The sequence below is a fragment of the Conger conger genome, chromosome 9 (assembly GCF_963514075.1).
Source record: "Conger conger chromosome 9, fConCon1.1, whole genome shotgun sequence".
NCBI lineage: Eukaryota > Metazoa > Chordata > Actinopteri > Anguilliformes > Congridae > Conger > Conger conger.
The window spans coordinates 18,231,291-18,246,721 of NC_083768.1; the positions used below are offsets into that span (position 1 = coordinate 18,231,291).

Consider the following 15,431-nt stretch of genomic DNA (forward strand, 5'->3'; position numbering starts at 1 on the left):
GGTAGCCTTCAGAGGAGAGGTAATCTTATACCATCTCTGTACTCTGTTTTATGGGCCTGCTGCTAATCATTATTAAGAAATTATCCCTAGTGCAGCAGTAATTACAGTCCTGAAATGGGCCATAGTAAAGCCACTTAGTCGCTTATTTACTGGTGGTGACCATGGTGTGCAGAACATCAGGTTTTATAACCGCATTAGCACATTAAATAAATTATCATACAATGGCTGTAATGTTTTCCATTCACCATTTTCTCTCATCACATAATTCAGTTACCAGTGTTGGATTGCACATCATTTAAAAAGCAAAGCAGAACGCTGTTGCAGAATGAATTAAGATTTTTACATGACTGTAGCCTTGAGCATGGTTGTCTTATGAAAACTTGTAGATGACTTCTCTACATAGGAAGATGTCACAGGTCCAAATTAGGCAGACTTAAAAAAATAAATAATAATAAAAAAAAACACTTTTGAATTTATTGTCAACTAAAACCAACAAATGCCCACATTGACTCAGTGTCACACCAGTGAGATTTCCCCTGTACAGTGCACAAGGTTTCCTTGGTTACTGCTACAGGTGTGTTCCACTGGGTCCCAGATTGCGTATCTTTTCATGTATGTGCATGCAGATGTGTGTTTGGTTTGCAAATGCTTGTTTATTCTTTAGAAGCCATTTTGTGTATTCCAGAGAGGATTACTTACATTCCATCAATGCAATGATGCATTCATTATTTAGTTTCAGTCATTGACTGATTACCCAAACACTATTAAAATTATACTCATTGAAATAAGTACAAAAAGTCGAGGCAATTGCCTTTTAAAGTCTTATAAGCCAAGAGTAAATTTTTATTTTATTTTACTGGTAGCCAGTGCAAGGTTCCCAGGCCAAGTGATATTGGAAGGTGTTTTTGATTTTGGTGATGTGGGCAGTATTATTTTGCTGTGGAGACCAATGAGAAATGTAGACATCAATCCTAAAGGCATGGACAGTTTTCTTGGCCAAAAATGGCCAAATTCTTGGCCATTTTCATATCAACACAGCAATATTCTCTGATTGGTTTGGATATGTCAATTTTTAATGAACTTCTGAGTACATCCTGGTGCCCCAGTTTTGAACTTATGAAAGGCCTCCCTCATAATGTTAGCCAAGAGGCTAATATGGAGTTTGCTGTTCTTCTCGATTTTTGCTCAGCTATAACCCAAATCTGCCACTTTAAATGTAACATTAAGCAATGCTTTCCCACTGAATGTTGACCTCAGTTCAAGCATGTCCATTTCTCATTTGTCCTTCCATTCTCCCTGCCTTGTGAAAATAACCAGGAGAGGGTTAATAGGCACTGTCCTGCTGTGTGAGCCATATGGATTAGCCTCTTATGTAGCACAACACAAGAGGAGCTGGTCTTTCCCTCTCTGCCACCATTTTGAGTGCTGTCCAGACAAAGAAAGGCATTACACATACAGCCACTGTATTACACTTCATATCAAATTCAAGCACCATTGTTAAGCCCACAATCAACCAAACAAAAGGGAGACTGAAAACTCAATTTGCACGGCAGCCTGCCGACATCCTTCTGAACAGCCACAGCATTTGTAGCACAAGAGCAAGAATAAATATCCAGACGAATGGGTGTATTATGGAGGACAATTTTTTTATTTTATTTATTCATTCTGAATATTTTAATACAACCATGTCATGCTAAGTAGAGTATTCTAAACATTATAGAGTTTATAGTTTACAGTTTATAGAGAAGCTAACACTTAAGTGCAACAGATTGGAAACAATAATTCTCAGATGTTGGCACAATTACTGTCATTTTATCATTTTAATGCAACCTACCTAACACATTTCAGGCATTTCCCTGTACCTGGCATGAAGTAGAATGACAGCTTCTGTGGCGTTTGGCTTCTAAAATAGGAAACAGTTGGTTAAAAAATTAAGTCTGTCCTGAAATAGCTGCTGCTTGTTTATGCTGGGAAATTGAAAAGACGAGAACTGTGCATCAATAATGGACATCATTTCAATACAGGCAATGTGATGCAATGAGATGCTAATCGGAGTGAGAATTTTAGACATGCAGATATTCAAAACTGAGACCATCAAATTCTAGGAATCTAACAGAAATTTTTTGAGAAATTAGTTGGTGTCATACATATGTTGTTTAGATGGCAGGATTGTTAGGATTTTGATATTTTACACTCAGACTACTTTTAGGGTGTCTGTCATTTTTGTCGATAAAGAATTCCCCTGCATTTCAGTCTTGCTGTGTTCAGATGTGAAAGCTTCTGAAGCTCCGCTTCAAAGTCCAACCGCTTGGTTAGCCACAACGTTAACAACTGTTCAGAGCTTTCACACGTCCTCCTCAGCACCCTGACCTTTAGGAATTTCCTCCAGTTGTTGACCAATGCTACCCCATCCAGTTCCCCTCATCAATTATCCCACTCCTCCCCAGGACTGCAGCTCTCCTCTGCTCTGGGTCTCTTCCCCCAGGTCTCCTTCTTCCTCTTCATCATCCTGGTGGTGTACACCATGCTGTCTTTCTCCATGCGGGATGCGGTGGTGGCCAGCGTGCTGACCTCGCTCTCCCACACCGTGGTGCTGAGCGTGTGCCTGTCAGCCAGCGCGGAGAAGATGGAGCCCCTGGTGTGGCAGGTCAGTGAGCGCTTCCAGCCCCACTCCCTGTGCTCTCAGACACCTGCGGGGCCAGTGGTGCCTCATGGGATACAGCGCATAATGATAGCATGCTAATGAAAAGTCAGGGGATAGCTCAGCAATGCCTGAAGGGGGGGGGGATTTTAATGAGGGTTCGTTCCCACCCAGCATACATATATTTTCTCATAATCAGCTCTTTTATGTTTGTAAAACTTTATGAATGTTGAATAATTGTCATTTTTATGTTTTCTACCATTACAACTTTAGAGTAACACTCATGCCTTACTGAGGAGCAGGGGTTGTAAAGTAGCCTTGGCTATAAACCTTCGATGGAGCACATCTGTTTCTTGTTTTACAATGTTAAATTGCGTTGCCACAAAAGATAAACAAACACACGTGCTTACACACGTGCTTACACACACACACACACATACACACACTAACAGAAATGTATAAGTAGATCATGTCGCCATATTGGGAATTTCATTCTCTTAGCTTGTGTTTTCCACAGACACAAAAATGATATTCGATGCGAACAATAAAATTAAACGCATCTTTAAAACAGATTAAAGGTTACCTCCAAAATTATTGCCATCCATAAAAACATGAGCAAACTTAAATGTAATAAAATATATAAAATAGATAATACCACTATGGAGCTATAGTATACACTCAGCGAGCACTTATTTTGGTATTGATTAGACTTATTTTTTAGACTTTTGCTGCTGCAGCTTATCCACTTAGAGGTTTTATGTGTTGTGTGTTCAGAAATGCTCTTCTGCATATGACTGTTGTATTGCGTGGCTTATTATTGGTTTTTTGCTTTACTGTCACCTTCCTGTCAGCTTTGACCAGTCTGGCCCTTCTCCACTGACCTCTCTAATTAACAATGCATTTTTGCTCACAGAACTGCTGATCATTGGATGTTTTTTGTATTTCACACCATTCTCTGCAAACTCTAGAGACTGTTGTGCATTAAAATCCCAAACAGCAATTTCTGAGATACTCAAACCACCCACCAACAATCATTCCATGGTCAAAGTCACTTAGAACACATTTGGTCTGAAAATCTCCATGACCATGTCTGCATGCATTCATGTATTTAGTTGCTGCCACATGATTGGCTGATTAAATATTTATATTTGCAAGCTGGTGGACATGTCTAGCTAATAATGAGTATAATAATGAGAATAAGTAATTTTTGGAACAGTTTTGGAAGTAACAATTAAGAAATAAGCAATTGTAAAAGAATGAGGGGATGAATGTACTTGTAGGTTTCCTATATATTGAGCTTAACACATGTCATTTATACTTTTTTGCTCATCTTTAGCAAGTGTGCCAATAATTATGGAGGTGGCTATTATTTCTTCTGAATAAATGCTAATTGTGTACATTACATTGTACCTTTATATAAAACTGTTTTAGAAATGCTCGAAAGTCCATTAAAATGTACATGTTGCATTTTATTGCATTGCTAAGGTGCTGTCGCTAAGGAACTAGATGGGGGCTGAATATGTGTAATTTTAGATTCTTTTTAAAAGCCATAGCAAACTGGGCGTCAAAACTGCCCTCAGAAATAAAGCCAGAATGGAGAACCCGTGTACTGCTAACAGGCAATTTATTCAATGTGCAAAATGTGTGTCTTCCTTGTCATAAAACGGCAGTGAGATGAAGTAAATCTACCCTGCTCAGGTATGGGGAGATTTTCAGTATGGAGAACTTGGAAGGACTTGGAGGTCTGGCTGATTTGAATGGAAGTGATTGCAGTGGAAAGGCTAGGCAATGTGCTTTCCTGGGCGGTCTCGCTGGCAGATTTCCCTGTAGGCTGTCGAGGCAAGGAGCAGTTCTGACTGGAATACAGGAGGTCTTGTGCCATTCTTTCTGGCTTATGTTGCTACCGCTGGTAGGACCGCGGTCCTCTGCACCGTACGGTTTAAGCTACGCCATCGCGCTCAGCGGTGCGTTGGCTTGCCTTCAAATCCTGACGCTCTGTTGACGGGAGATCTTAAGTATCTGCACAGGTAGCAGTAATGCAAATGATTCTCCTGTTGTCACGGCTGGTTAGCTTTCGCGGCACAGTGATTCCTTGTGATCTGTGAGGCGGGCGGGCCGCAAGTCTAGGCAGCTGCATGGGTTGAAAGCAGTTTGGGAGTTAAAGAGAGCTGTGAAGAGCTCTGTCAGGACTGCGACTAACACTGGGGTCACTGCGGTTCATTCGGCGTGCTTTGTGCCTTTGCTAAGGTGAAATTATTCTTATTTAATTTCATTCCCACTTCCGCACCGTGCACCGCAAATTGCAACGGCATGCTTTAGAACACTCAGTATTCTGAGATTGTATTATCGTGGTTGCAATTCAAAATTGGGAATATTTGGAAAAGGGCAATTGGCTCAAAAAAGTAGTGCTCAGTTTGACAGCTGAACATCTTTGAACCCATTGATGAAAGGAGATTGCAGAAAAAATTGCAGAAAACCTCAGATAATATTACTGCCTAAATCGAAATATTATTTTATATTCTACTGGGGTTAGTTCTTAATTTTGGCTCTTCTTACATCAGCCATGTTCTAATCATATTAAGGGTCATGGTGGAACGGCAAGTCCCTTTTCCCGCTGGCGATAAATTAGATTTATCGCGTATAGTGGATTTTGTCATTGGTATAAAATTTCTCCTGAAGCTTTCTTTTCCTCGGGTAGATGTGTCCAGGCTTAGTTGAGGCAGATAACAGATCTGGGACAACAGTTAGTGGATAATGAAGGGACCAGGTACAAGTGTGTACAACCTGCGGCAATTGTTGCTCTGAGATCCACAGAATGAATGGACACTTTAAGCCAATCCTGCATCTTCTTGCCAAACCAATGGCATCATTTCATTTCTGAGCCAGAGGCAAGGAAAGGTTTCACTGCGCCTATCAAGATTTATCTTGTTCTAGTAAGTGAGATATACAGGCTGCCACTAAAATTCTCAGCGGAAACCATTTTTCCAATTTTTTTCCACTTCATGACATGTCTGTATCCTGCTACATTGTACCCTGTAAGGAACTTTGAAAGAATCTCGTTAAAGTGGAGTTCAGGTCAGGTTTCAGTAGCTGCTTAAACAACAGAGTGCTGCACTTTAAAGACTCCAAAGATTAAATGGTTACTTAGATATTGATGTTGAAAATATATTCATACATGTATGCAATGATTTTGATTTATTTTCCTAAAAACTATACAATGCTCGACATTGCTGCCTGTTGGAGTATTTGGTATTGGTGGTTTTGAGACTGCTATCATGACCTCCCAAATGTTTCTCATTTGTATTGACCAATGTGCGGTGGCCAAAACACTCACCCAGTATGAATCGATTATCCATTGATAATTTTGCTAATGTAGCAATGAGCTGTACTTATCTTGTATAAATATAGCTAACGTTAGCTGGTGAGTGTAGCTAACGTAAGCTATCAGCGATGGCAATTTATTCATTTTGGCGAGTGATAAGAATTGCAGGATATGTTATCAGATATAGTCATTTTGCTATGCACTGTACTACTTACACATGTGTACTATCTTAACATGTTACGCATGTACTCTGGCTAAGTGCATAATGACAGACCAGGCACCAGTAGCTGCAATTTTGGCCAAAATATCAAGATTCCCTTTTCCATTAGAAAGGATGCTATCAAAGAAATGACATTGCATTTGCAAGAACATTGTAAGAACATTACAATTCAGAATATGTAATTCAGGATTTCAGTTGACATTTTCAAAAGCCTAAATGCACACACACAGAGAAACACAGCCATGCACAAGAGAAAAACAGAAGTTTTGAGTGGTTGAAATATGGTTTTTCTGTGTAACATTTCACCTAAGAGATCCAACTAAACTGTCAATCTGTCAGAGAAAAAAAGAGCTTTGGTAATGAGAGATTAAGACCCCCAACTCTCCAGCATCAGAACCTGCAATTACATAAAGTAACTTGAATTTAAAACATCTACAAAGTCATTATGTCCTCTACTGAAAAGTTAAAGGCTTAGTTTTTTCATGACAAAATTCTACTAATGCATTAGTCTAACCTATGTACCAAGGTTTCGCAAAAATGAATCTAATTAGTCGGCAAAGCATAAATAGCTTTGAAAAGGTTAGTCAGGCTGAAAGGTCATTCTTGCATTTCCAACATAAATTCTAAGGGAAACCTTTTATTCTCTCATTTGCATTTAATGAAACTGAAAAACATATGTCAAAACTCCAGCGAATGACCGAAACCAGAGAGCTATGCTTCACCAGTCTCAGTTGAAACGGTCTTGCTTAGCCGGGGGCAGCCCTAACGAAGCAAAACATTAAATAAATGATCCGTTCACCACCCAGTTATACCCCTTTATACATGGACCTTTGCATGAGAAACTCACCCGCAACACTAGTTATATTTTGGGCACATTTTTCTTATCCTGGCATGGCTGATATTCTCCAGATCCAACACTTCATTTCTGTCCCCTGTAGGGGACATGAGTCTCTGGTATTAACTACAAGAACCACATATTCTACATTGCTGAAACCTACACTACAAGGGATATTCAAAAACAATAATTAATATTTCTTTAAATATTTTTACTGCAACAATTTGTCATCCAAGACACTTAAATTTTTTACTTCTGGTCTCAGTAATTAGGATATTTTGAGGATGGGGTGGGGCTGGAAGGCATTAGTAAAAACTGTTTATATTCTGAAAGGATTTATAATGCATTGCATTTTAGAATAACACTCAACTTATCAGGGTGGCACGGATGGTGCAGTAGGTAGCACTGCCGCCTCACAGCAAGCAGGTCCTGGGTTTGAATCCCCGTCGGCCGGAGCCTCTCTGTGCGGAGTTTGCATGTTCTCCCCCGTGTCTGCGTGGGTTTCCTCCGGGTACTCCGGTTTCCTCCCACAGTCCAAAGACATGCAGGTTAGGCTGATTGGAGAGTCTAAATTGCCCATAGGTATGAGTGTGTGAGTGTGTGAGTGAATGGTGTGTGTGCCCTGTGATGGACTGGCGACCTGTCCAGGGTGTATTCCTGCCTTTCGCCCAATGTATGCTGGGATAGGCTCCAGCCCCCCTGCCACCCTGTTCAGGATAAGCGGGTTAGGATAATGAATGGATGGATGGATGGCTCAACTTATCAATGACAGAACTACAATGAAATAAGCTAATAAAAACATTGCTGTTGTCTGCAGGATGATCTGAAAATGGTCTCTTGTGCAGACTATCTCCGATGGAGGACACACAGACAGTGATGTTAGCTTTGGGGAAGGGCTCTGTTTAACAGAAAACACGCAGTCACAAACGGGTCCCTGTTCCGAAGGGAAAGTTTGTAACTGCCCCAGTTTTATCCACTGTGACTGGATAAATAGCTGAAAGCAGCATGTTGTTTGTATTTGCTGCCATTTATGTGTTGATTTATTTTTGTTGCTGCTCCTCTTATTGTAGTCAGATGAAAGTTTATTCTATCACAAAGCTGAACTGTGTCAATAAAAATGTAGTCAAAGTGATTTCAGAATGGGTTGGCATGGTGCCACAATCCACAGGGAAAGTCACAACAGAGCACTGATCTAGAGATGTCCTTTTATAGAGCACTGTATGTCAGACCTCAGGATATGTCTGCTTTGTCCTTAACCTTGGACAGGGACTGGCAACTGCTGCTTATTTTTACATTTCAACATCCTTGTTTTGGTGATCACTGAAATCTTGAAAGCTATTATATATACCTTCATCATGGGTGAATGGAAGGGCTGAATTGATGGGTGTTGAGTGTGTTCAAAAGGTTCTGATTAAGGCTATCTGCAAATTGTCATAGCTTGTGCATGTTGATTTATTTTCCTTTATTCCCCTCTGTGTTTTTCGAAATCAGCCAGATATATTATCGGAACATAACCATTACTCTGGCTGCATCTGGCATTTGATTTCCATATAACACTTTTCTTAAATGGGGTTAAACAAGGACCCAAACTGTTCAATAGCTTGCCTCCAGATGAGTGGCTTCTGAAAAGTGATGTCAATGTCCCGTAGTTATTGAAGCAGAACATTAGTGCAATATGGACAGTGACCTGGTACATGTGATACACAGACAATGGAAACACTTCTTTGCACATAAGAGCTTTAGGCACCCCACTCCTACTGAGGAGTGCTTTTTTGTAAGGGGGGATGTCAGCACTTGAAAATGTTTAGGGTTTATTTGGTAGGGATATTAAAATCTAGCCATCTTGTGTTTTGTTCCCCAAAGCCAACAATTCTGCTGGTTTTCATTCTTCCCCTTTAAGTAGGGACCAGTTTAGACTATGGATATCAGATTTGTGGAATCTCCAGCCAATCAGGGACTTTTTTCAATCAAATAACTACTAGGTAGTTTCGAAAACATAAGTTGAAAACTCGTTGAAATATACTGGTTGAATTACAGGCTGATAGATCAGTCATCTTTAATCTTGGTCATGGAAACCCATGGGTATGCTGGTTTTTGTTCCAACCACGACCACAAGTTTTACCACAAGATATTAAGATATTATTTTTTATTAATTCAATTTTCCTGTTTTGAGGAAGTATTTACCCACTTAATCAGAAATGGCTATGTATGGAGTAAATAATAGTATTCCTATATTCATATTGTGCTGTATTGCGAATGATTACATGAAGCGATTCAATTTTAACTGATCAAATGAACTAAATCAACAGACTGCTAATTGTCTAACGTATGAACACATGGTCTCTAAGACGAGTCATTTTGGTTGATAATGAAGAATTCAAAGGGAAAGGAAAGGATTACGAAGGATGAAACCGAAGGGCGAGCACTCCCTGATGCGCACAACAAAGGAGTAATCAAGGGGGCTCTGCTACTTACAGCTACTGCCGCCACAGACGATGCCACTTTCAGCCGATAGAATCTGGCAAATGCCTGTGAGGAAGCCCAACCAGCTGCTGCAAAACCTCCTTCAAGGAAGCACCTCTGAACAGCACCCAAGAGGCGGCCACCCCTCTTGTGGATCGGAGCAACACGGCAACGCTGTAGGCCAACTCTGTCAAACTAATCACTCAGCAAGCCTGCTGCTGCTTAGAAACAGTCTGGCCTTGCACTGAATTCTCAAAACAGACAAAAGGTTGATCCGTCTGTCTAATCGAGCAGGTGCGAGCAACGTGCCTCAGGGCCCAGCCTGGGCAGACGAGGTACAACCTGGGGTCCAAACCAAAGGCCTTGCCACAAAGAGTGATGCAGAATCCTTGGCTAGAATGTTAGGTTATGGAGGAGAGAGATGGCTGAGCCTTCACCTCTCAAATGCAAACATTTTGGGTACACCGACAGAACATATCTCTGTAAGGACTATCAAGACCAACCTCAGGTTCCAGTAGGGGACCGACCAAATCCATGCCCCTTTAAAGGCAACTGTCAAGAGACTGACAGCCCACTGTCAAGCCATTGACAAGCCTGTGGCAAATAGATATAGCCGCAAGCTAACCCACGCTCTCCAGAAGGGACTGCGATCAGGTGCCACTCAATCCCAGGTCTCTGTCCCTGGATTGCCACCTACAGACCCTGGCCGAGTGACCAGAATAGAGCACCCAAGTAGAGGAGGCCCTGGCTGTCTGTAGAGTTTTCATCAGCACTGGACCAAGAATGTTGGATGGCCCCCGTCCAGGGGCCAAACATGTAGTCTGAATGAGTGGGGTGGCTGCAGTGGTAACCGAACCCGAGATTATGCAGACTCCATGTTTGGCTGGGAGAGGCTGGGGGATCCCCTCAGCATCTTACCAGCTCAGACATCCAGGACTGATGGGGCCAGTCTGGGCCACAAGCAGTACCCTGGCTGACAACATCTTTACTTGGCTAGAAGAACCACTGGCAGAAGAGGGAAAGGGTGAAAGGCGTACAGAAGGGCCACGCATACACTAGAGCATCTACCCCCAACATCCCTCTGGGGTCCATCTGAGCCTCTGGAAGACGGCCATAGCTGAGATAGCCACCTTTTCCATAACGGGGGAAGGGCGCCACTCACTTGCTCAGTTCCGGACGGCTATAACGGAAACGGTCACCTCTGCCATGCTTGGGGGAAGACGCCAGTCGACAGCCATAGTGGAGACGGCCACCTCCACCCAGATGGGGGAAGGGGCGCTGCACTAGCTGAGTCCCAATCGGCCATAGCGGAGACAGTCGCTTCTGCCATGGTGAAGACACAGGTTAACAGCTGTAGCTGAGGCGGCCACCTTCACTCTGACGGAGGAAGGGGCACTGCGATATCTGAGTTCCCAACAGCTGTGGTGGAGACATGAGCTCCTGCCCTGATGGGTGGAGATGCCGATCGACAGCCATAGCTGAGGTGGTCATTTTCACCTTGATGGGGGAAGAGGCGCTGCTCAGAAAACCCAATACTCTCATTCAACGAGAGGATCAATACTTTGAACAGCCCCCTAGGGGCTTTGCCAGGAAGTACACCAAATCCTGAACACTGCCTTCAACTCCAGCAGGTTCATATGAACCCCTCTCCAGGAGGCATCTGTAGTTTTGTCAATCTGGAACACATTGGACCTATGGGAACACCCTCTTGCTGGCCAGCCATCTGGGCCCAATGAGAGAAGCCACTTCTCCAAGGGGCCCACCCTGTGCCAGCAAACTGTTATATATATCCTTGTCTGTTTTGTCTAATCATTGTCAGACTCTCACGTGCTTTGGCCATAATCTCCAGCGGTTTTTCCTGTCCTGTTTTTCCTGTATTGATACGTTTTGTTTTCGACTTCTACTTCTTGGATCATCCTTCTGTTCGTATTCAGCCCGCGATGTTTGGACTCCCTTTGATTTATTGGTTTGTGTTTTTTATTTTAGGTTCTGTTTATCCGCCTGTTTGGACTGCCTTATTGTCTTGGACCCTCTGCCTATGACCGCGACTACTCTTTGGATTACCTTTGTTGTTTCTGTTTGCCTGGCCACCCTTGCCTGTCAACTCTGCTCTAAAGTTAATAAAGACTTTAACTTTAACATCTGTGGTCTCACAATTAGGTTCCTTGTTCTGAAGCCTGACAGATTCCAAATGGTTAGCTAAACTTCCTAGTTTTTTATCATCTGCAAAGTACTTTCAATACCTCTGTCAAGGTCATTTATGCAGATGAGAAAGAGTAGTGGCCCCAGCACCGAACCCTGTGGGACTCCACTTCCAGCAATACCCTGATTGGATAAGGTCCACCCTACTACTACCGCTGTAAGCCAGAAATAAGTAACATTTGGTGTCATGCGCTGGTCAGCTTGCCCCCCCCCGGAGCATGCATTGTTAGCCCCCACCTTTTGGCACCCATGCCAGAGAGCTAGAGAAGGGTTCCTGGAGGAGTCTTCCTGGGCCCCCTGGGGAGCCCCCCATCTCTCACATTCCTTACAGGGTTAGAGCACAGGAATACTGGAGATGGCATAAAGATGTTTCATGATCCCAGGTCAGAATATAGCAATGTTTGGTGTTATTCTGATTGGTTCAGTGCGACTGGTGTAATGGTCTAGTTTTTGTAACAGTCTACCTTTGATATCATAACCATCCAGGAGCCGACGGGAAACTGGGCTAAAGCTGTCTCTGTAGAAGCCATTTGCATTAGCCCCCTGACCAAGGTCTCACTCCCTGGTGGGGGTTTGGCTCTAAATTCCAGATGGTTGACCCATTTTTAAGGTCAAGAACTAAGGCCTGGATTTTGGAGATAAGGAGAAGAAACCAAGCAATCTGGTCTCCTTTCCTTTAATTCACCCAAATCAGGTTTATGCAAAAGGTATATTACCATGAGAGGTACAAAACATATTTATTACATAATACGGTTGTCACAAAACTCTCAAATACATCTTTCTCCAGGTATCTCCAGTAAACTCTATGATTCAGACTTCCTTTGGGGGATTCAGACCATTGGCTCTCAAGAATGTCCGCATCTAGAAAGACTGAGATAAAGGGAAGATGGATTGTGGTTGGGTGTGTTCTGGGGGCTTTTAGGTCACAGGAGGCCATTCAGCCCTGGGCAAAAACCATGGGAAAAGAATGTCTCTGTGACCCACCACCTGGTCACTTCCTATGGGAAAGACTCAGGATACTCCCACAGTGCCCCCATTTGGACATTTCTGTCATTACACCCTAAACTTCTCCCTTGGGTTAATGGTGGACTTTTCGTGACAGCTACATCATAATAAAACATAAGGATAATCTGTTTGGTATGGATGTGATCCGGTAAAATCAAGGAATCGGATGAGATACATTTCATACCAAATGGAGTTTAATAAACCATAGTTTCAGTAACTCAAGGGAAAGCCTACATGTCCTCTCTGGTAATCATCTCATTTTCCCTATTTAACAACCCCCAAGGGTCTAAATTCCAGATTTGACCACCCCTCCAGGTTAATTTATGGCACTGCCGCCTGGTTCAAACGTATGATTTGGCATAAAAGCAAGGGAGACAGACCAATCTGGGAAGATCGCAACCGACTTCCCAGATTGGTCTGGGAATGGAACCAACTTGGAACCGACATGTATTGTGTTGGCTAGACCCTCAGCCTCTGAGATTCAGCAATAATGCTAATCCCGGGAGCATATATTGAGTAATGGTGGCGCAGGTAAGAGTTGAGTATAATCACTCCCGAGGTTTGCGTATGTTTCAAAACCAAATTTCTAAATTATATATTAAATGGAGTCAGATAACGAAGGTGAATGTACTGGCCCTATTGTGGAGATTCTTGGTCAGCCCGGACCAGTAAAGAGCGGAAGGCAGAGTGGTACTACTGTCTTTGTAACGTGGTTTATTAATTGGCTGATCTAGATTCTCCGCATAGCGGTCATTATTATTTAACCCTACTAATATTCTTCCAGCAACACCTGAAGGACAAGCATGCAAATACCTTCGGCCCGTGCTAAATTCCGTCGTTGGGTTAGCGTGGGGTTTTATGCCACGATGGGAGCTAACTTTCCAAACAATCCATCAAATTGCTCCTGAAGAGCACACACTGTCCCATAAGCCACATCTTAGGAGGCAAAAAGAAAATGAGCCAGCGGGCTAACAACTGTATTTGTACTGGAGTGGTTCATTTGTTATTCTTCCTCCTGACAGCTATACCTTGTGAGGCTTGACCCATACGTTGGCATGTTGATCGATATGAAATAGAACTGCATTGTGTTAACACAGTTCTGGTTTGGCTTATTGTCATTTGCAAAGCGATTAGGAGGCAATCGATTCAGCTCACATCATTTCATCAGTAAAAAGAAAAAAACTGTTCTCTATATGTGATCATTCGCAATCTAGCACAATGTGAATATGAGACTTTTATTCTTCATGGCATGCATTGCTATTTCTGATAATCAGACTAAAGAGGGCAAACAATCTCTCTAACAGGAAAAGTGAACAACTTGTTAATTACTATACGATTGCAGTTGTTGTTAGGACAAAATTCAGTTTACACATGGGTCCCCAGGACAGAGTTTGAAAACCACTGCAATAGATGATTGGGTGGATGTGGATGGATGAAAGAACGAGTGAATGAAAGGATTACTGGGTAAACACTAGAACATATGTTGGATCCAGCTGATGATTCAGTGCGGTTTGCTTTGGAATTCTAAAATGCTGAAACTATCTTTCATGTCATTGTACTGTTATGAATTATTGATTAAAGCTGTGTTTTTTCAGAGTAAGATCAAAAAGAATTATGCATGGAATGCCATGACAATGATGGAGTATTACCTCTGAAATATCGACTTTCCCATTTCGTTTCTATTTGTTTTACGGACACTGGTTGAAGCCCATTTAAAATCTAGCTAGAGTACGTATGATATAAATCTTACATGCTCTGACAGTTTATTGTGGCACCTTATGTTCATTTGTATTGATCTGTAATTAGTTCAAAGAAAAAAATGTTCAAAGCTTTGACATTTCACTCAAAAGTATTCATTCTTTGTTGCTGAAATAGGTAGCTTGGTGTCTTATACAAGGAGGCCATTTTGGCTTCTGTTGTTCACCAGTTGTATTCATGAAGCAATTTCATAATTATTAACAGGGAATGTAATACTGACTTTATTTTCACTGACATCAGGTTGGCTCAGTGTGGCCAGAAACAGTGCTGATGAGGTTGTGTATTAAATGAGGGAATGAGTCCAGGATGAGAATCATGTTGTCAATACATTGCCAAAATAACAGCAACAACAACAAAACCAGGTACAGTACACTTCATTCTCCGTAATTGTTCCATCTGCTACCGAATGATGAATGCAAGGCTATGACTCTTGAGTGGCAGTTGTTTCTAAGTCATTATTGAAAGTCATTTTCTAATTAAATGAAATGTGTATTCTCTGCACCTAGACCCTACTTTGGATCATCCTCATCAGGGCTATCAATGCTGCTGTGCATAGTTTAAGTTTTCATTGATCTTGTATCCTCATAACTAAATTTTCAATGTTGGATGAATTCTAATTCTGAGTACATTTCATCCAGTGAACTAACTGAATGTTTCACTGTGCTCTTGAGGAAACCAGGATAATACTCCAAAAAGTTTATCAGGTTAGTGAGAATTTGTGGGAAGTATGACTTCTGAATCCAGCAGTTTTAACAGTTGAAGGCTAAATTTAATGTTTGGGCCCTGTGATGGATTGGTAGCCTGTCTAAGCGGGTTAGATAATGGATGGATTGATGGATTTACTGTTTGGATAAAAAATAAGGGAAAACACAAATGCATGATTGTACAGACGTGGACACTGAAAAGATAAAGTCACAAAAGAGACAAAAAAGAAAAAAGGTACAAAACCACAGCTTTTGTCTCCCATGGTGCTTCAAGATTTTTC

General features: G+C 41.9%; 1 protein-coding gene across 3 annotated transcripts in view; it reads left to right on the top strand.

Annotated features, from left to right (window-relative positions):
* adcy2b (adenylate cyclase 2b (brain)) overlaps window positions 1–15,431 on the top strand; it is a 68,480-nt gene that overhangs the window by 8,376 nt on the left and 44,673 nt on the right. For all 3 annotated transcript variants that reach the window (XR_009709551.1, XR_009709552.1, XM_061254326.1), the window contains exon 3: window positions 2,486–2,647. Coding sequence is in view for 1 of the 3 variants with exons in the window: in XM_061254326.1 (XP_061110310.1) it covers window positions 2,486–2,647 (162 nt within the window). In the remaining 2 variants the exon portion in view is untranslated. The remainder of the gene's footprint in view (window positions 1–2,485; window positions 2,648–15,431) is intronic.